This window comes from Oryctolagus cuniculus, chromosome 6 (assembly GCF_051225735.1).
Source record: "Oryctolagus cuniculus isolate XC-2025 breed Fujian yellow rabbit chromosome 6, ASM5122573v1, whole genome shotgun sequence".
NCBI lineage: Eukaryota > Metazoa > Chordata > Mammalia > Lagomorpha > Leporidae > Oryctolagus > Oryctolagus cuniculus.
Window position 1 is genome coordinate 124,706,560 of NC_142872.1, and position 21,990 is coordinate 124,728,549.

Sequence of the window (21,990 nt, forward strand, 5' to 3'; positions counted from 1 at the left end):
AGAGAGCTGGACTGGAAGAGGAGCAACTGGGACAGAACCCGGCGCCCCCCACCCGGACTAGAACCCAGGGGGCCGGTGCTGCAGGCGGAGGATTAACCAAGTGAGCTGTGGTGCCGGCCAATATGACACATCTTATATCTTCCAAAAATGCTTTCAAAATTACAATAAAGTCACAGTTAAGGATAAATCCATTAAGACAAACAACATAGAAAAGGAGACAACAGTAAACAGGAGATGTCAAAAATATGGAAGCTAGATATTCTGAAAGTCAGATTTTTACACCCAGTTAATCAACCTAAGGGTAAAGGTAGAACAAAGTCATAGTCACATGTTCAAGCTCTGTGTCAGGAAGCTGTGGGAGATATGGCCCATCAAACTAAGGAGGTAAAACAGAAAAGAAAAAGACAAATCCGCAGAACAGGGGAACTGTTACAGAAGACAGAAAAAGAAGACTTTGGGATGAGTTGAAGGGATGTCTTAGGATGAGGAGTTCAAGATCCAGTTCAGAGGAGAGGAAGCTGAGGGACAGAGGAAGGATGGATCGAGAGGAAAGTACGACATTAATAAATTATCTGGGCATATGCAGAGGAGTTTACAGTGCCTGAAGAAAGTCTGGGAATACAACATTTGGAAACAATCTATTGATAAGCACATAGAAACTAGCAACAATAGAACCCAAAACAGAGACAATGATAGTACCAGAAATCACAAAACTAAATAGCGGGGTGGGTGCTGTGGCATAGTGGGTACAGCCGCAGTGCTGTCTTTCCATTTTGGCGCGGGTTTGAGTACCAGCTGCTCCACTTCCGATCCAGCTCTCTTCTATGGCCTGGGAAAGCAGTAGAAGATGGCCCAAGTCCTTGGGCCCCTGCACCCACATGGGAGACCCAGAAGAAGCTCCTGGCTCCTGGCACCTTGCTTTGGATTGGCACAGATCCAGCCGCTGCAGCCACCTGGGGAGTGACCCAGCGGATAGAAGACCCCCCCACCTCTCTACCTCTCCTCTCTGTGTAACTCTGACTTTCAAATAAATAAATAAATCTTTAAAAAAACCTAAATAACATGTAATCATAATATATTGTCTGTCTCTGAAGAGTATTTGTATATCATCACCATGTAAATAGTGAGAAAGGATTTTTTAAATTGTGATTTGATTTACCGAGGAAAAGTGAGAAATAACAAGTAACTAATTTTTTGTTTTTTTTTTTCATATTACATTTAATTTCTTTTCTTTTTTTATTTGTATGTATCTCATAAATACTACATAGAAACATGATACTTCTTCCCACTATACCTGCCCTCTCCCCCTACCCCTCTTCCTCCTCCCTCTCCTGTTTAGTCCAAGAAAGAAAAAGAAAAAGAAAGGGAAAAAAAGAAAAAAGAAAATAAAAAAAACCTAGGAAAACTGTTCCTCAACAGTCTAGACAGGACTGTTCAATGTTGTTGCTTCTTGAAAATGATTTTACTTTTCCCCCCCTTTCTCTTTTTCCTTCCTTACTCCACCTTCTTTCCTTTTAGAAACTTAATTATCTTCAAAGAAGAATCAAAGAATGATACATCTTTTGCCAACTCTTAGACATAACTATTACGAGACATAATAATATCCTCCATTTAATATGCTAAAGGAAGTGATTCTTGAGAACAAGTTTTATTAAGTCTCAAGATACAACTCTTTAGGGACAGAGGTATTGCATGGGAAGTTAGTGACAGTGACTCTTGTTATTTACTTAACAAATAACACTCTTATGTAAGACATCAGTGATCAACCGAGGCTCTTGCCATGAGCTGCCTCGGCCATGGAAGTATTCTGGATCCACTAGCTTGACAAGGCCATAAGCAAAGTGGAAGTTCTCTCCTCCTATCAGAGAAAAGTACTTCCTTCTTTGGTGGCTGCTTCTTTCCACTGAGGTCTCACCAACGAAGGTCCTTTATGTAGAACATTTTTTTGCCAGAGTGCCTTGGGTTTGTGTGCCTGAAATGCTCCCCTGGGCTTTTCAGCCAGATTGGAAATCCTGAAGGGCTGATTTTGAGGTCAGAGTACTACTTAAAGCAATTGTCCTTCAAAGGATCTGCTGTATGGGCTGCTTCCCAAATTGAAGCCTTTACTCCTTTCAAATTCTGTCTATTGTTATTCCCAAACAATCCTATTTATATGATCACTTTAACACTTGATCCTTTCTATATGGTCACTTTACCAATTAATCCTATTCATTTGATCTCTATAACACTTAAGCTGCTGTTTTTACCAGTCAGCTTAAGGGAATTTGGGGTCCCATGGCAAGTTGCTAAGCTGTACCCTTAGAAGTTAAGTTCATAGGAATGTATGCAATACTATACTGCTTAGCAGTTATGAACTTCATACATTTCACAATTGCAACTTTAGGATCTTGGTGATTCTTCCCACTGTGCCTGCTCTCTCACCCACACTCCCACACCTCTTCCTCCTCCCTTTCTTACTCTCACTCTTATTGTTTACTAGGCTCTATTTTCAATTAATTTTATACATATATGGTTAACTCTATGTTAAGTAAAGAGTTCAATGATTAGTATGCAAGAAAAAAAGGAAAATATTATAAAGGAAAAGAAAAGATAAAAATACAGACTAAGAAACTATTCGTCAACAGTTGAGATAATGGCTGTTCAAAGTCATTGCTTATCAGAGTGTCAATTTCATTTCTACATGTTGCCTTTAGGTTCTCTATTAGTTATCACAGGTCAGGGAGAACATATAGAATTTGTCCCTTTGGGACTGGTTTATTTCACTAAGTATGATGTCTTCCAGTTTCATGCATTTTGTTGCCAATGAACAGACTTCTTTTTTTAACCACTGTGTAGTATTCCATGGTGTACATGTCCCATAATTTCTTTATCCAGTCCTTAGTTGACAGGCACTTGGGGTGATTCCATATTGTTGCTATTGAGAATTGAGCTGAAATAAACATGGAGGTACAGACAGCACTTTTATATGCTGATTGCATTTCCCTTGGGTAGATTCCCAGGAGTGGGATAGCTGGTCAAATGGTAGGTCAACATTCAGACCTCTGAGGTATCTCCACTGTCTTCCACAGTGGCTTTACCAGTTTACACTGCCACCAACAGATTAGGGTACTTCTTTCCCCATATCCTCACCAGTATTTGCTGTTTGTTGATTTCTGCATGAAATCCCTTCTAACAGGGGTGAGGTGAAACCTCATTATGTTTTTGACTTGCATTTCTCTGATGGCTAGTGATCCTGAGCATTTTTTTTCACATCTCTGTTGGCCATTTGGATTTCCTCTTTTGAAAAATGTCTGTTTAAGTCCTTTGCCATTGCTTTACTGGACTGCTTATTTTGTTATTATTGAGTTTCTTAATCTCTTTATATATTCTGGTTCTTAATCCTTTATCAGTTATGTAGTTTGCAAATATTTTCTCCCATTCTGTTGGTTGCCTTTTCACTTTGCTGGTTGTTTCTTTTGCAGTGCAGAAGCTTCCCAATTTGATGTAATCTCATTTTTCAATTTTGGCTTTGACTGCCTGTGCCTCTGGGGTCTTTTCCAAAAAGTCTTTGCCTGTACCTATATCTTGCAGTACTTCTCCAATGTTCTCTAATAATTTGATGGTGTCAGTTCATAGATTTAGGTCTTTAATCCATTTTGAGTGGGTTTTTGTGTATGGTATAAGTTGGGGTCTTGCCTCATGCTTCTGCATGTGGTGATACAGTTTTCCCAGCACAATTTGTTGAAGAGCCTGTACTTGCTCCAGGAAGCTCCTTTGTCAAATAAAAGTTGGTTGCAGATGTTTGATTTTTGGTGTTTCTATTCTGTTCCACAGGTCTTTCCAACTGTTTTTGTACCAGTACCATGCTGTTTTGATTACAACTGCCTTGTAGTATGTCTGGAAATCTGGTATTGTGATGCCTCTGGCTTTGTTTTGTTGTACAAGATTGCTTTAGCTATTCAGGTCTCCTGTGTTTTAATATGACTTTCAACATAATTTTTTCAGTATCTGAATAGAATGTCTTTGGTATTTTGATTGGTATTGCATTGAATCATTAAATTGCTTTCAGTAGTATGGATATTTTGATGATATTGATTCTTCCAATCCACAAACATGGAAAATTTTTCCATTTTTTTGTATCTTCTTCTATTTTTTTCTTTAATGTTTTGTAATCCTCATCATAGAGATCTTTGACATCCTTGGTTAAATTTATTCTAAGGTATTTGATTTTTTTTTTTTTTGGTAGCTATTATGAGTGGGATAGTTCTTAGAAGCTCTTTTTCGGGATTTGCATAATTTGTGTATACAAAGATTGTTAATTTTTTTGTGTGTTGATTTTATATCCTGCTACATTTCCAAACTCTTTTATGAGTTCCAATAGTCTCTTAGTGGAGTCTTTTGGATTCCCTATATAGGATCATGACATCTGCAAATAAGGATATTTGCCTTCCTTCTTCCTGATTTGTATCCCTTTGATTTGTTTTTCTTGTCTAATGTCTCTGGCTAAAACTTCCAGGACTACATTGAAAAGCAATGGTGAGAGTGGGTACCCTTGTCTGGTTCGAGATCTCAGTGGGATTGTTTCCAACTTTTCCCCATTCAATATGATGATGGCTATAGGTGTGTCATAAATTACCTTGATTGTGTTGAGAAATATTCTTTCTATTACCCATTTACTCCAAATGTTTGCATATGTTTAGGAGATTCCTGAGTTGCTGATTACCAATTTCATTCCATTGCAGTCAGTGAAGATGCACAGTATGATTTCTATTTTTTTAATTTACTGAGGCTTTCCTTATGGCTTAGCATATAGTTAATCCTAGAGATACCAGTGAGAAGAGTGTGTATACTGTGGCTATAGTATGGAACACTCTGTAGATATGTCCATTTGGTCTACAGTGTTGATTAACTCTGTTGTTTACTTGCTGATCTTTCGTCTGGTTGACCTGTCCATTGCTGAAAGTGGGGTATTAAAGTCCCTCATTACTCTTGTATTTGAGTCTATATCTCCCTTTAAATCCATTAACATTTCTTTTAAACAGCCAGGTGCCCTGTAATTAGGTGCATATACATTTATAATAGTCACATCTTCGTGTTGAATTGATCCCTTAATCATTATATAGTGCCCTTCTTTGTCTCTTTTACCAGTTTCTGTGTTAAAGTCTATTGTGTCTGATACTAGAACGGCTATACCAACTCTTTTTTGGTTTCTGTTAGCATGGATTATCTTTTTCTATCCTTTAATTTTCAGTCTGAGATTACTGTTGGTGAAATGTGTTTCTTGTAGGCAGCAAATAGATAGGTTTCATTTTTTAATCCATTCAGCCAGTCTGTGTCTTTTAACTGGAGAGTTAAGGCCATTTATATTCAGGGTGACTATTGTTAAATAATTATTTTGTCCTGCCATATTTCCATTAATAGTTCTATTTTTTACATTGGGTTTCCTTTGTACTTTTACTGGGCGATTTTATGCTTTCACCTTCTTTCATAGTGATGTTCCTATTTCTGTGTGTAGTACAACCTTGAGCATCTTTTGTAGGGCTGGTGGGTAGTTACAAATTCTTTCAATTTCTATTGTTATGAAACGTCTTTATTTCACCTTCATTCATGAATGAGAGCTTTGCAGGGTACAGTATTCTGAGTTGACAGTTTTTTTTCTCTTAAGCTTGGAATATATCTCGCCATTCTCTCCTAGCCTGTAGAGTTTCTGATGAGAAGTCCACTTTGAGTCTAATTGTGGTTCCTCTGAATGTGATCTGGTGTTTCTCTTGTGCACATTTTAGAATCTTTTCTTTGTGTTTTACTGTGGAGAGCTTTACTACAATGTGTCCTGGTGAAGATCTTTTCTGGTTGTGTCTATTGGGAGTTCTGTAAGTAACCAATTCTTTCAAGGGTTTCAATTTGTAATGAATAATTTTACCTCAACTATAAACATTCTCTACTAATTTACTTTTCAAGAAGTAAAGGAATGAGAGTAAATGGAAGAATTTTCTTTACTGATTTTCTTTGAAAAAAATTTCTTTTGGAGTTTAAAGCTAGGTTTTAATAAAAGCTCTATAACTCTTCAGACATGTATGTTCATTTAATTTTAAAATGCTTAAAAAGAAAATTAGAGTGTCTATAGGTTCCATTCTGATCAGTCACATTATTCTGGTAACTCTGAGGTAGCAAAATCTGCAGCAGCCCCCACCGCAAAAGAATCCCAAAACTAAATGAAGAAAAACAATAACAAAAACAAAAAAACTGTCCAAAATGATATATAGTATAGCAGCAGTAGCAGTAGTACAAGTAGTTTTGGTAACAAAAATAAAAGCTAAACTTTATGCACATACTATCAGTATGTGCAAAACACTGCTCCAAAGGCTTAGACTAATACTTTGTATTATTATTATTACCCTATATCCTCATAACAACTCTATTTACAGAAGCAGAGCGATCAAGCAACTTGCTCAAGGACTTAAAGAGTTATTTGGGAACAGGAATCAGGGTTCAAGCCGAAACAGTCTGCTCTTAGATAATTCTATTAAACCAAGTAGGTGCACTGGAGGTTTCTGAACTGATTTGGGCTGATGTTGGTATGTTTAGTTCTTTCTCTAGTTGACTGATTTTAAGCTCCCTATTCAACAGGGGTAGGGAGGGAAGGATCTGAGAAATGCTCACAGGGAAGCTAGCTATTTCACCATCTGTAGGAGAGTGAGTTTTCAAAGTACTTTGGCATTTTTCCTACACCTGTGCTGACAATTACTGCTTCAGTGAATTCTTCAGACACAAAGAACCCCCAAAAGCTTAGAGTCCAGATCATAAAGACATCACCAGAAAGTCCTCATTCTTTCCTAAAGACAGAGCTCTAAGACACAGTCTAAGGCCAATTTCTTTTTGAACTTTTATTTATTTGAAAGGCAGGGATAGCCATAGAGCGCTTTTCCATCCTCCAGTTCACTCGCCAAATGCCCACCACAGCCTTGGCCAGGTAGAAGCTAGGGATCAGGCACTCAATACAGGTTGTGCACCTTGGTGGCAGGACTCAACCAGCTGAACCATCACTTGCTGCATTCCAGAGTGTGCATTAGAAGAATGCTAAAATCGGAAGCATTGCCAGCACTCAAACCCAGGAATCCTCATATGGGAGGCAGGAGTCCCAAGCAGCATCATAACCTCTGTACCAAAAGCCCACCTCAAAACTCTTTTCCTTGACTCATTAGTGAATTAACACAAAGTAAAATGACACCATTTTTTAAGACAAAAGTGAAAGTAAATGGCCTGATATATGCATAAAAATGAAAAGATCTCATGCAATCCTAATATAAGGAAGTTATCTCACATTTTGCTCAACATTAAACTTAATACACAATTTTTCTATATCCATTCAATTCTTTATCTTAAATAATTTAACATTGTGATCCAAATGGGAAATGTCTGAGCTCCACTGACAAAGCAATTATCATCAACTCCTTAATATTTTAATCTTATAAAAACTGCCACAATAATGTATGAAGTCTCCAATACCTCTACATCTCCAATAACACTTGTTATTTTCTGTTTTTTTTTTTTTTTTCTTTTTGGTGGTGGTGGTTGTTATTTAAGCATAGGATTCCTAGTGGGTGTGAAGTAGTAGCTCACTGTTTTGGTTTGCATTTTCCTAGTGACCAATATGTTGAGTGTCATTTTATGTGTTCATTGCTCATTTGTATACCTTTGGACAAATGCCTAATTAAGTCTTCTGCTTAACTTTCAAATAAGTTTCCTGTGTTTTTACCTTTGAGTTTTTTATCAGCATGATTTTAAAATATTTTCTCTCATTTTATAGGTGCCTTTACTTTTGATAATATCCTTTGATATTCAAAAGCTTTTAATATTTTTATGAGGTTCAGCTTATTTTCTTGTGTTACCCATGCTTGGATGTCATACCACAGACAAATTCAAAGTCAAAAAGATTAACCCTATGTTTTCTTCTAAGATATTATGTTTTATATATAAGTCACTAAGCCATCTAATTAGACCTTCATGAAAAGGTCATTGAATATGATGAGAAGCAGGGATCCAACTCATTCTTTTATTGGCAGCTATCCAGCTGTCCCCACAGAATTACTGGACAGACTGTTCTTTTCCCATTGAATGGTCTCAGCAACTTTGTTGAAAATCAACATGGACTTGTCATTCTGTTTCATCTTCCATTCCATTGGCCCACATGTGGTACTTAACACATTGATTTGATTACTGTACCTTTGTATAAAGTTTTGCAATCAGGAAGTTTAAATCCTCCAACTTTGTTCTTTTTCAACATGTTTTGGCTATTTGGTCTTCTTACAATTCCTTGTGAATTTGAGGACTGGCTTTTCCTCTTCTGCAGAAAGGACCAATGGAATTTTGATAGGAATTGGATTAATCTGTGAACTGCTTTGAGGATTATTGCCATCTTAACATTAGGTCTTTCAATCTTTAAACACATAATTTTCTCTTAACTTAGGTCTTAACTTCTTTCAACTGTGTCTTCTACTTTTCACTGTACTAATTGTTCACTTCCCTGGTTAAATTTATTCTCAGGTATTTCATCTTTTTGATGGTATTGTAAAAATGAATTTTAAAAAAATTTCACTTTCACACTCCTCATTGCAGGTGCGTAGCAACACAAATGAGTTTTGTGTGTTGGTCTTATACACAGAAATTTGGCTGACTTTGTTTACTACCTCTAGCAGATTTAGACGTTTTTGACAGATTTCATTCAGGAAGCTGCTATACCTCAACAGAAACAAAAACAAGCTTCTGTACTGGTCCCTTAGGGAACTACTAGATAAATCAAAGTACAAAAATACAATTTTTTGAGAACAAGCCTTTGATTGTCCCCATCCTGGCACCAGCAAGCTATCGTGGGAAAACTGTGTGCTGCCAGGCTAGAAATGGGGGATGGCAGACATGTAAGCAAAAATGCCACAATACTTTCTGACTCAAATTTGACTGTTCCTTTCTTCATTAAGCACTCCCCTTGTTGCTTAAGTTTTTAAAATTAGATTCCAGAGCTTTGAAAAAGTTGATTTGTCAGTTTCTTCCAACTTAATCGTGTCTTCTACAGAGGAACCAATTCTTGGAACTCCCTGATCTGCCAATTCCCATGACTACTGTCTTGCTTTTAACAAATAAAATGAGGAAAAAGGAACACTGTATAACTCCTGAGATTACATCCATCCTAAAGATAGGGAGATTTCCTCCTTGTTCTTGCTCTTGAATCACTCACTCTGAGGGAAAGCAGCTTTGCCGCCTTGCTGTGAAGACTCTTTTAGCAACCCCATGGAAACTCAACATGGCAAAGGACTGAGGCAGCCTGCCAACAGCCAGGTGAATGAACCATCTTAGAAGTGGGTCCCCGGCCTTGTCAAGCTTTCAGATGACTGTGGCTCTAACTGTGGGGAGCAACTGGGAGCAACTCGGACTAGACTAAGTTACTGGAATTAAGACTTATTCTATGCATCTGCTTTCCCACAATATGGCGCTGAGAAGGGAAACAGCTTCTACTCAGCTGCCTCCAGTTCAACCAATAAACTGTGGGACCTGCTCCTGATTGGAGGAGAGCAGCGTACTCGGCGTGTGGGTAGCAGAGTTGGGATTGGTGGAAGGACTATAAAGGAGGAGAGAGACAACATGCACCAGGAACATCTATCTGAAGGAACACCTGTGCAGCCCCCGAGAGAGCCGGCCGGCGGTGTGCCGCTCCCCTGCGGAAGTGGGGAATGTGGCCAGGGGGAACTGCCCTTCCACGGAGGTGGAAGGGACAGTAGCCAACCCGGGAAGAACCAGCAGCAAACCCGGGGAGGGCCGAGCAGACGAAAGAACAGCGCAGGGTCCTGTGTCGTTCCTCCACGAAGAGGGGGAGCGACACTAACCAACAGTTAGACTGCAACCTCATGACGCACCCAACCACCCAACCAAGCTACTCCTGAAATACTGACCCACATATGCCATGAGATAATAAATTTTTAAGATGCTAAATTTTGTGATACATGATATCTAAAGCTGAGACTCAGAAGAATAGAGGATTTTAGGCATTTCATGAGTACTAGGAAGAAGAGTGTTTGCAGCAGTGAGAACAAAATAGCACTTGCAAAGGCCCTAAGTAAAAATGTCCTGGCTATGTGCAAAAACAACAGTATCTAAAAGATCAATATGACTGGGGCTTGGTGAAGGACAGGAAAACAGTAAAGAAAGAGATCATTAGAATGGCAGAGAATAACTAAAGTGACTGTAGCAAGGTCTTAAATATGGGTAAATTCTGGAGTAGTCAACACAGTTTCTTATCCATCAAAAAGGGGAAACCAGCCTATAACCCTATATAGGAAGAACAGAAAAGCAAAATAATCAAATGCCCACTGATAGTTAATTAAAGGCAGTTCACTAGTCCATCATCATAAGAAATGTGCATAAATAAGCAAATGGATACAATAACAGAGGAGCAAAACTAGGCTTTTCTTACAACATAGCATTATCAGAAATCATGTAACTCTGATAAGTCAATGCTGTTTATTTTTAGAGGGAGTAATAAATATTTTACTGAAAAATGAGCAAAAAGGATTAGTGAAAGAGCATGGAAGCTCCAAAATAAAAAACCCAGTTTTCATCTTAGTTCCTCACTGGCTGTAAGAACAATGGCAAATCATATTCCTCCTAATCTCAAATGCAAAAATGGGATAATAATAAAATAAGACCAATATTATTACTATTTTTAAGGTTCAAATAAACTATGACAAAGGACTTTCAAACTCACAAAAACTTTTTAAAAAATGAATATTTACGATATTAATTGAAGAGAAATCAGAAACTAAATATATCTATATCACACAGGAATCCAGAATAGGAACTATAAAACCCCATGAGCGAAAAATCAAGGTCTACATCTCCCACTCGACTATTTATCTTTGTAGACCTAATATACAACCATGTGGTTGTGAAAAAGTAACTTTAGGAAAATAACATTTAAAGTTCTGAGTGATGAACTTATCGGTGAGAGATTTTATATCTAGTCCAAGGCATCTGTCTCACTTGGAAGTCCACCATGATTACCAACTAAGAAATTCAAGTAGCTGCACATCTAGAAAAATAATTAGAAATCAATGCTCCAAGATGCACCTTTCTCCTTGTCCTGGGCTAACAATTGATAAAAATTTAATAACTGATGAAAGCATAAAAGAATTTCAAAAGAATTCCCAATTGTATAATCAGTCTCTGAAATTAAAACAGAATTCAAATTAGCAAAATAATGATATTTATATTTAGAAATTGTAAGATAAAAAAATTAACTTCTAAGGGGAAACACAGATGGTGTTATCAAAGATACTGTCCAGCAGTAAAACTCTTACCTGTGTTTTCAGATTTTTATGGCTATTTGAATATCAAAGGAGATTCATCTCTGTGTCTTTACCCAGAAAAAATTTTATTGAAACACCAGGGAAAAACAATTAGCAAAGAACAGAAGCATTAAACACAACTGTGATATACACATACAATGATCTGTTACTACCCAGCAGTGCCACATCAACATAATTGGAACAAACTGGCTTAATATGCCACGCCCTTTTAAGTCCTCCTAGTTTACCTGGAACCCAAAGCAAGTATTCTGCTGTGGTAGTGTTCATCAGCATAATGATGACAAGTTCAAAGAAAGTTACTGAAGACATGACACAAAATTGTCCAAACTCAAAGATAACAGTTATTTAACAGAGTTAGTATCAACTGCATACCAGGACTGCACAATCCTACTATGCTCAAATCAAAATTTTTTCCCACTAATCACTCATTCTTAAGACATCAGAAGAGGACAGCAAAAATTTTAACACAAACAAAATATATTTTGAGATTTAATGAAAAAGCATACCTTGCTTCAAACAAAATGGTAAGTGCAGTTAATACATTTAAAGAAATAAAACAAAACTATAGAAAAAGTGATTCGTAAGAGTAAAATCAACTTTATGAAGAGGATTACTAACCGAATTCTCTTCTTCCTCTTCCAATTCTCGCTGTTGCTCCTCATGTCTTTTCGCCTTGATCTCCATAGCTTCTGTGATCAGGTCTCTTAATATTGATACTGGCTTTGCATTCTTAATAAAAGGATGCTGCAAAAGTAAAATTCAATGGTATAGATTCAAAGATTTTCCTGAATTGTAGCTAACAAACATTAAAACAACATATAATTACAAAAAAAAAATCACACATTTTTCATCTAGAATTAAGTGTATAGCTTAAGAAAAAAGAATATTTCAGCAGCTTTAGAAATAGACTTTTTTTAGTTGACTTGTTTTCTAAAAAACTTAAAGTACACACACAAAAATATAGCCCTGTTAATAAAATTACTCATCCTTAAAGCTATAATTGTCCAAAGGAATTATTTAGTAGGTAGTAAAAATTTCAAAAGCATTTTAAAAACAAGTTGTTCAATAAATTACAAAAATACAAATTTTTATATTGAGTTAAACATTTAATCTTAATCAATAGTAAAAACAAGGGCAACTAATTTGCTACCTCTTTAAACTATTTTCTAATTTTGTTTCTGTAGTGAATCATTTCATTTTTACCTTATTTTCAGAAAATTAGAATTTCTTCATTTTTGTATACTATATGGAACAACTTATCACTTCTCCATTTATATCACCCTCATATATCTAACACAGCTGAGCTCTTTATGGTATTAAATAATTTGATAACAGAAGGGAAGCTGTCAATTTAGACTTGAGTTTTTCATTTTTTTTTAGTTGAAGAGGGCATTATAGATATAATTTAGGATCAATAACTTTATTCAGGGACAGCAATCTAGCTTCAAAAACATAACTTCCTTTAATATAAATTGGTAGATATGTCAGATAAAAGCTACTTATTTTAAAAAACATCAACAGAGCATAGATATATATTAAAAAAATTTTAGTGCTAAAGAAGGAATTATAAACATTTGGAAGAGGCTTTAAAATGATAAACATATCATTTGGAAAAACCATAAGGAAGAATTTTACCAGAGTATACAGAGACTAGGATTGATTGTAAAGAACTAATAAACCCTTTTATAGCTGCTATAGATAACCAGATAAGTTAAGTCCTATTAGTATGTCTGTGTGGTGGACACTTCCAGACATTCACCAAAATAGAGTTGTGACTGGACCTACAGCTGCTTAGCTACATCTTGGCTTCTCAGCCTCCCTGTCAGCTGGCTGTGGCTATGGGACTAAGTTCCCACCAAAGGAATGTGCCAGTATCCCATTCCACTTCCTGGCCTATAAAACACTGAGCATACCCCTCCTGCAAGAACTCCTCCCTTTGTGCTAAGTTGGAAAACACAGGTACTTGTGACTCAACTTCAAACAAGTATAAAATCAAAGGACGTGCCCTAGAGGATGGCAGGGCAACAAGAAGGAACTCCTGTCCCATTCTGAAAATTGTGGAAAACACTAGTAAAAAGGTGACCAAAAACAAAAACAAAACAGAAAACTAAAGATACGTTCTTTTACCTTAGGGAATTTACCATTTAGAATAAGGACTGAAAGATATATATTTAATAATAACAATATAACATGCAAATTATATTCAAGATGGCTTAGCACAGCCTATATGAGAAATGTAAAAGTAGAAAAATGAATAAGATAATCACAAATGCCCCCATACAGAAGAAATGAATTATTTTCAGGAAGAAGAACAGTATGAACAACATGAACAAAGACACAACAATGGGGGAAGCCTGTCAGAAGCCTGCAGGAACCTCTGCCTGGCTAGAGCAGCAGCGTCATTCAGAGAAGTGGTGCTCTGTGGATTTAGGTGCAGGCAGCAATGAGGCACGGAGGATGAGATTTCTGGATTTTGTCAGAAAGTCACTTTAATCACATAAATGAGAGAATAACATAAGGGAAAATATCTTTGATAACACAGCTTTGCAGCAGAGTTCAAAAATGATACAGAGTGGGAGAAACTAGAGTAATACAGGTGCAAATTATTTTTTTTAACTTTTATTTAATGAATATAAAATTCCAAAGTACGGCTTATGGATTACAATGGCTTCCCCCCCATAACGTCCCTCCCACCCACAACCCTCCCCTTTCCCACTCCCTCTCCCCTTCCATTCACATCAAGATTCATTTTCGATTCTCTTAATATACAGAAGATCAGTTTAATATACATTAAGTAAAGATTTCAACAGTTTGCTCCCACACAGAAACATAAAGTGAAAAATAATAGATGATTTTTTAAATGATGATGAAATCAGATCAGCCCTATTGTCATGTTTAATCCCAGTGAGAGTCAAGTTGGGAATTGATAATTTCTTCTTCTTCTTTTTTTTTTTTTACAAAAGATCAGTTTAGTACACATTAAGTAAAGATTTCAACAGTTTGCACCCCCATAGAAACACAAAGTTAAATATACTGTTTGAGTACTCGTTATAGCATTAAATCTCAATGTACAGCACATTAAGGACAGAGATCCTACATGAGGAGTAAGTGCACAGTGACTCCTGTTGTTGACTTAACAAATTGACACTCCTGTTTATGGCATCAGTAATCTCCCTATGCTCCAGTCATGAGTTTCCAAGGCTATGGAAGCCTTTTGAGTTCTCCAACTCTTATCTTGTTTAGACAAGGTCATAGTCAAAGTGGAGGTTTTCTCCTCCCTTCAGAGAAAGGTACCTCCTTCTTTGAAGCAGGTGCAAATTATTAAAGAGTCTGCATTAACTAAAAGTTGTCAAAATTGAGAGGTAATATAAAATCTGATGGAAAAAAAGGATTTAGTGGTTGGTTATACATATGAAGGATATTAACTGATTATATAATCACATTACCAAAAGTGAGAGAAGATCAATACTGCAAAAACTGTAAACTAGTAGAATTATATCTCTTCAAAAAGGTATAGAAATCTCAAACTGTATTATACTCTGGTATCTTCTCAGGGAAAACTATAATCTATCCTTCTGGGCCATGATTATTTTGAAGAAATACCCCAGTACATACCTGGTTCATCCATTTTACTGCAACCTTGTTTTTACAGAGTTCACTGTGAATTCACTACAGTTGTCTACACAGCTTAATGCTCAATCTCAAAATCTTGGTATATCCCATTTAATTTGTACTTAAATTTTCTACACAAAGCTTTCTACACACATGATTGTGACAAATGAGGAACTGGCTAATAAAGTTAAAAGGGTACTTGAGGAGCAAGAAGTTTTATCAAACACATTGCCAATTTTTAAGTATATTTTTAAAATCTTTTTAAAAATACAAATGGTGAAATCAAAATTGCAAGGAAACATTAAAAAGGCAGAAATATAAGATAGCAAAAATGAAAAAGTAACAATGTGATAAAAATGATAATATATCATTATATATCAGTGCAAATAAATGGGTTGAATTTCCACTAATTAAGTAGTAAGATAAAGGTTCACTTAGCTCTTAAGATACATAACTGGCATGTTTTGTACATGAAATACACTTTTATAAAATAAATCCAACTAAGGGCCAGTGTTGTGACTCAGTGGGTTACGCTGCCACCAGCAGTGCCGGCACCCCATATGGGTGCTATTTCAATTCCTGGCTGCTCCACTTTTGATCCAGGTCCCTGCTAATGTACCTGGGAAAGCAGTGGAAGATGGACCAAGTGCTTGGGCCCCTGCACCCACACATGGCAGACTGGAAAGAAGCTCCAGGCTCCTGGCTTTGGCCTGGCCCAGCCCTGGTGATTTTGGCCATGTTGGTAGTGAACCAGCAGATGGAAGACCTCTCTCTCCCTCTCTCGCCCTCTCTCTCTCCCCCTTTCTCTCTCTCTCCTCCTTCCTCTATAACTCTGCCTTTAAAATAAATAAAAAAAACATTAAAAAAATAAATCTGACTCATATTTCTCTAAGAGGCATATGTATAAGAACTTGTGGGTCCGGCACTGTGGCATAACAGGTAAGGCCACCACCTGCTAGTATGAGTATCTCATATGGGCGCCAATTCAAGTCCCGGCTGCTCCACTTCCGATCCAGCTCTCTGATATAGCCTGGGAAAATAGGAGAAGATGGCCCAAGTGCTTTGGCCCCTGCACCTGTGTGGGAGACCCCGAAGAAGCTCCTGGCTCCTGGCTTTGGATTGACCCAGCTCTGGCTGTTGCAGCCATTTAGGGAGTGACCCAGGGGATGAAAGACTTTCTCTCTCTCTCTCTCTCTGCCCCTGCCTCTCTGTAACTCTGCCTTTCAAATAAATAAATAAATCTTAAGAAAAACAAACAAAAAAAAGAACTTGGGCTAAAATTTAAAGTTAGGCAACAAAATGCCACGTGAACATAAAAGGAAATCATGGATAGTATGATTTTGAACAGTAAAATTTAAGGCAGAAAACAATAAAAGTCACTTAATATTTATAAAGAACATAATGTAAAGGAAGATATATCTATAAATTTGGTATAATAATATGCATTATACCCAATAAAAATTAGAGGTATAGGGGCCGGCAGTGTGGTATAGTAGGCTAAGCCTCTGCCTACAGTGCCGGCATCCCATATGGGCGCTGGTTCAAGTCCTGGCTGCTCCTCGTCCGATCCAGCTCTCTGTTATGGCCTGGGAAAGTAGTAGAAGATGGCTACATGCTTGGGCCCCCACCCAGTGTGGGAGACCCGGAAGAAGCTTCTGGCTCCAGGCTTCAGATCAGCCCAGTTCCAGCCATCATGGCCATTTGGGGAGTGAACCAGCAAATGGAAGACCTTTCTCTCTGTCTCTCCCTCTCAGTCTGTAACTCTACCTCTCAAATAAATAAAATTTTTTTTAAAAAAATTAGAGGTTTGAATGACAAGAAAACATGAACAAAATAAAAAATATATTTACAGCATTTATATCAGACAAGCTGCTGATTACATGAAGGATTTTTTAATGTATTACAACAAGAAAAAGATAACCTGATTAAATCCCAAAAAGCAATGAAGGTTCAATGTGAACAACAGAGAGAAAACTGACCAGGGCTTCAAAGACCTAAGGGACTAAAATAAAAGACCTAGGGCAGGTGTTGAGGTGCAACATGTTAATTTGCCACTTGGGACACCCATATCCCATACTGGATTGGCCTGGGATTCGGTCTGATCTCTGTTTCTGATCCGGCTGCCTACTAACAAGCCTGGGAGGCGGCAGAAGATGGCTCAAGTCCTTGAGTTCCTGCCTCCCTTGTGAGAGACCCACATTGAATTCCTAGCTCTTGGCTTCTGCCTGTCCCAGATGTGGCTGTCACAGATATTTGGGAATGAACAGTCAGATAGATGGATGATCTCTCTCGCAGTCACTCTGATTCTGCCTTTCAAATAAATAAAAAGACTTTTATTTTTTTTTCAAAAGGGCTAACATTGTGTCATTGGAGTCAAAGAAAGGGAAGAGAAAGAAAGTGGAGCTGAAAAAGTATTTGGAAAATAATGGCTGCAAACTTGATAGGAGACCTAAACTGACAGGTCCAAGAAATTGAACAGGCTGTGAAAAGGATAAACCCAAAGAAATCTATTCCAAGACATGTCATAATAAAACCTGTGGAAATTAAAGTGAAAGAAAAACATATTGAAAAGAGTAAGGGGTAGGGTACTTAAACGACAGCAGGTTTCTCCCAAGAATCCATGGAGACCAGAAGGAAGTGGTAGGACATTTTTTTCAGTGCTGCAAAAAAAGAACTGCCAATCCAAAACACTATACCCATTCAGAACATTTATGTCCTTCACTAATGAAGGGAAAATTAAAGACAATCTCAGAGGAAGAAAAAATAGCACCACAGACCTACATAGATAGTCAAAGTTCTCTAAGCAGAAAGGAAATGATCTAAGAAGGAATCTTAGAACTTCAGGAATAAGAACATTAGAAAAAACAAGAGGGTAAATACCAGTACAGTCTATTTCCCTTTTCTGAGTTTCCTCAATTATGTTTTAAGGTTAAAGCAAATTTTATAACACTGATGTGGTTCTCAATGTATATAGAGGAAGTACTTAAGACAATTACATTATAAGTGGAGGGTGAGAAATGGAGATAAAGTTTCTATACCTCACTTGATCTGATAAGAGTAAATCTCATACCACAGGTGACCCGTGAAACCAGCCCAGGGCTGACTCAACTAATGGCAGATCTTTGTCAACCTAACATTGTCACAATACTGGGGCAAGGGCTGACTCTGAGATTTTAGGCTGTCCATCAGCAGGCTTAAGGATCACTGCCAATTAGAAACTCCAGTGTCAATAGACAGATACTGAACCTTGTCTTGTCCCAATGTTAATTTCTTCATCTACTAAGATTCCAACTTAATCTCAAAGGATTCTTGCAGTTTATGATTATTTCCAATGAAAACAATCATCTATATATGTCACAGAAAATGAACCACTATAAAAATAATCATTTTATATTTCTTTTTTTAATAATTATTTTATTTACTTGAAAGACAGAGTTACAGAGAGAGGTAGAGCCAGAGAGAGAGAAAGAGAGGTCTTCCATTCTGTGGGTTCACTCCCTAAATGATCACAATGGCCACAGCTGAGCTGAGCTGAAGCCAGGAACCAGGAGCTTCTAAAAGGTTTACCACATGGGTACAGGGGCCCAAGGAATGAGGCCATCTTCTACTGCTTTCCCAGGCTATAGCAGAGAACTGGATCGGAAGAGGAGCAGCCTAGACTCAAACCAGTGCCTATATGGGATGCCAGCACTGTAGGCTGGGGCTTTAACCAGCTACACCACAGCACCAGCCCCACAATATGAATTTCTTTTTAAAAGCTGTTTGTTTACTGGGTCTTAGAAATCTTGGTATAAGATTTAATGTTTTTAAAAATTTTACTTATTTTAAAGACAGAGTTACAGGCAGAGATACAGAGAAACAGAGAGAAAGGTCTTCTATTCACTGGTTCACTCCACAAATAGCTGCAATGGCCAATCGAGCTTGTCTGAAGCCAGGAGCCAGGAGCTTCTTCCAAGTCTCTCCTGTGAGTAAAGGGAACTAAAGCACTTGGGCCATCTTCTGCTGCTTTCCCAGGTGCATTAGCAGGGAGCTGGATTGGAAGTAGAACAGCTGGGACTTGAACCGATGCCCATATGGGATGCTGGTGCCACAGGTGAAGGCTTAACTGACTACGCCACAGTGTTGACCCTGAGAATTACACTTTGATTTTAACTCTTAATAGACAATACACAAAGAAGGATTTTAGGCTTCCAGCGAAACAAGACTCTAATGAGAAAAAAGATATCTGTTCTAAAAATATATATAAATCAAGAATTTGTTATGTTACATACACACAAATTAAGTACAATACACATGTATTAACTATCAGATACTTAAGAGTGCAAAAGTCATTCCCTGCTAATAAACAGTCTCTGACCTTGAACTAGTTATAATCCAGGACTAAGGACAGAAATGAGTTATCTCATTCTGACTTAGTAAAAGATTTGCGACCAAGATGCTTATGGGAACTTAAAGTATCCCAACAGTCTGTGGAGGAATATCTAATTTGAATTAGAAAAAACTGGTGAGTAAGAAGGATTCATCTGATGAATGGGACACTTATGGGAACCAGGATGGGGGAGAGTGGCAAAACAGGAAAAAGGTATGAAGGAATGAAAATGTAAGGTCTGTATAAGAAATTTTAAGTCTTTCTCTTCAGTATCATCGAGAAAGCATGGGAGTTTCAAGGGATCAGGTAAGGACATCATGTTACAACAAAGAGGTTGAATGGTTGATCAAGAAGAGAAATGGGTAAAGCTAAAAACTTGCCATGGAATTCCAAATCCCATTAAGTTGGCAGGTACCAATGCCATCTTACTAAAGTGATCAGTTTAAGTTCATAACTGATCATAAAGATAGCGTTAGTGTCAAAGGGATCACATAAATAAGACCAAGTGTCTGTTACTAATCATTGATAGAATTAAAAAAGGAAGAGAACCATCTAACGTGAGAAGCAGGACATACAGCATACTCATAGAATGACAAACACCCTAAACTGCACTCTGGCCTCAGAATCAGCCCTTAAGGCATTCGGATCTGGCTCAAAAGTCCATGAGAGCATTTCAGGCATGGGGAAAGCCAAGACACTCTGCAAAAATGACCTACATGAAAGATCTCTGTGAGTGAGGTCCCAGTGGAAGGGGCCATCAAAGAAGGAGGTACCTTTCTCTGAAGGGAGAAGAAAACTTCCACTTTGCTCATGGACCTGTCCAAATAATGTTGGAGTCTGTGAACTCAAGAGACTTCCATAGCTTTTGCAGCTCATGTCAAGAGCCTCAGGTGATCACTGACATCATAAATGAGACTGTCAATTGTTAAATCAACAACAGGAGTCACTGTGCACTTGCTCCTTTTGTAGGACCTCTGTTCTTAATGTGTTGTACTATGAGAATTAATAGTAAAACTTGTCTTCAAACAGTACTTTATACTTCATGTGTCTGTGTGGGTACAAACTGTTGAAATCTTTACTTAGTACAGAGTTGATCTTCTGTATATAAAGATAATTAAAAATGAACCTTAACGAAGAATGGGATGGGACAGGGAGTAGGAGGTGGGACGGTTTGGGGGTGGGAGAGTAATTATGGGGGGAAGAATTGCTAATATCCACAAGTTGTACTTATGAAATTTATATTTATTAAATAAAAGCTTTCTCTTAAAAAGAATAGAAAAATAAAAACCAAGGAAGCAAATATTGGCAAATAAGCACTATGCATAAGCATTATACAAAAATAGTTGCTCTGCTTACTGTTAATATAAAGAAAGATGCCTAGGCCAAATCCATACAGAGCCTGTTAATTACTCCATATGGGGCAACTTCCTGGGGGCAGAGGGCCAAGTAAGAAGGGGTCCAGAGTGGGCCAAAATATACCCCGCACAATCAGTGAGCCCCTGTGGGATGTTCAAAGAGTCACTGAACCTTTCTGGGCTTCAGTGTCCTCATCCACAAAAGCAGGGAACTATGTCAGAATATTTATCAAGTGCTTTTCTACCCTAAAAGTTCTGAGTTAAAAACATAAGAATGGTAAAACATAGAATGGCAAATGTCCTAACAGCACTCTGGCCTCAGAATCAGCCCTTAAGGCATGCGGATCCAGCTGAAATGCCCATGAGAATATTTTAGGCATGGAAAGCCAAGACACTCTGGGGGAAAAAAAAAAGCCTAAATGAAAGATCTCCACGAGTGAGATCCCAGTGGAAAGAATGGGTCATCAAAGAAGGAGGTACCTTTCTCTGAAGGGAGGAGAGAACTTCCACTTTGACCATGGCCTTGTCTAAATATGATCAGACTCGGTGAACTCAGGGGGCTTCCATAGCCTTGGCAGCTCATGACAAGAGCCTAGGGTGATTACTGATGCCATAAACAAGAGTGTCAATTTGTTAAGTCAACAACAGGAGTCACTGTGCACTTACTCCTCATGTAGGATCTTTGTCCTCAGTGTGCTGTACATTGAGATTTAATGCTATAACTAGTACTCAAACGGTATTTTTCACTTTATGTTTCTGTGTGGGAGCAAACTGTTGAAATCTTTACTTAATGTATGCTAAACTGATCTTCTGTATATTAAGAGAATTGAAAATGAATCTTGATGTGAATGGAAGGGGAGAGGGAGTGGATAAGGGGAGGGTTGCGGGTTGGAGGGACGTTATGGGGGGGAAGCCATTGTAATCAATATTCTGTACTTTGGAAATTTATATTCATTAAATAAAAGTTAAAAAAAAACATAAGAATTTCTTTTCTCAAGAAAAATTAGAAATGTTTGGAGAAAGAAACACTGTTTTTTTAATCCAAAAATTAAAATGCTGACCATCATATTTTGTGGCATTTTTTTGGCTTTGCCTGTCTTTATTTTTTCTTTTTTTCCTTTTTGCATTTTTGGGGGGGTTAAATAATTTATTTACTCATTATGACAATACAAATAGGGTCTTGATTTCTGCACTTAAAATTCCTTTGACAATACTTCAAAGTAAATGTCTTAATTAATGTTTTCAATTTTTTACAGAAGAATATAACCTAAAATTTACTTTTCTTAGTCATAAATTAGTTCATTTTTAAAAACTAATA

At 37.4% G+C, this 21,990-nt stretch overlaps 1 protein-coding gene across 4 annotated transcripts in view; it reads right to left on the reverse strand.

The window, feature by feature from the left end:
- Positions 1-21,990, reverse strand: part of STK3 (serine/threonine kinase 3) — a 321,260-nt gene that overhangs the window by 120,186 nt on the left and 179,084 nt on the right. For all 4 annotated transcript variants that reach the window (XR_016236531.1, XM_008255787.5, XM_089336371.1 and 1 more), the window contains one exon: positions 11,955-12,080. Coding sequence is in view for 3 of the 4 variants with exons in the window: in XM_008255787.5 (XP_008254009.3) it covers positions 11,955-12,080 (126 nt within the window). In the remaining variant the exon portion in view is untranslated. The remainder of the gene's footprint in view (positions 1-11,954; positions 12,081-21,990) is intronic.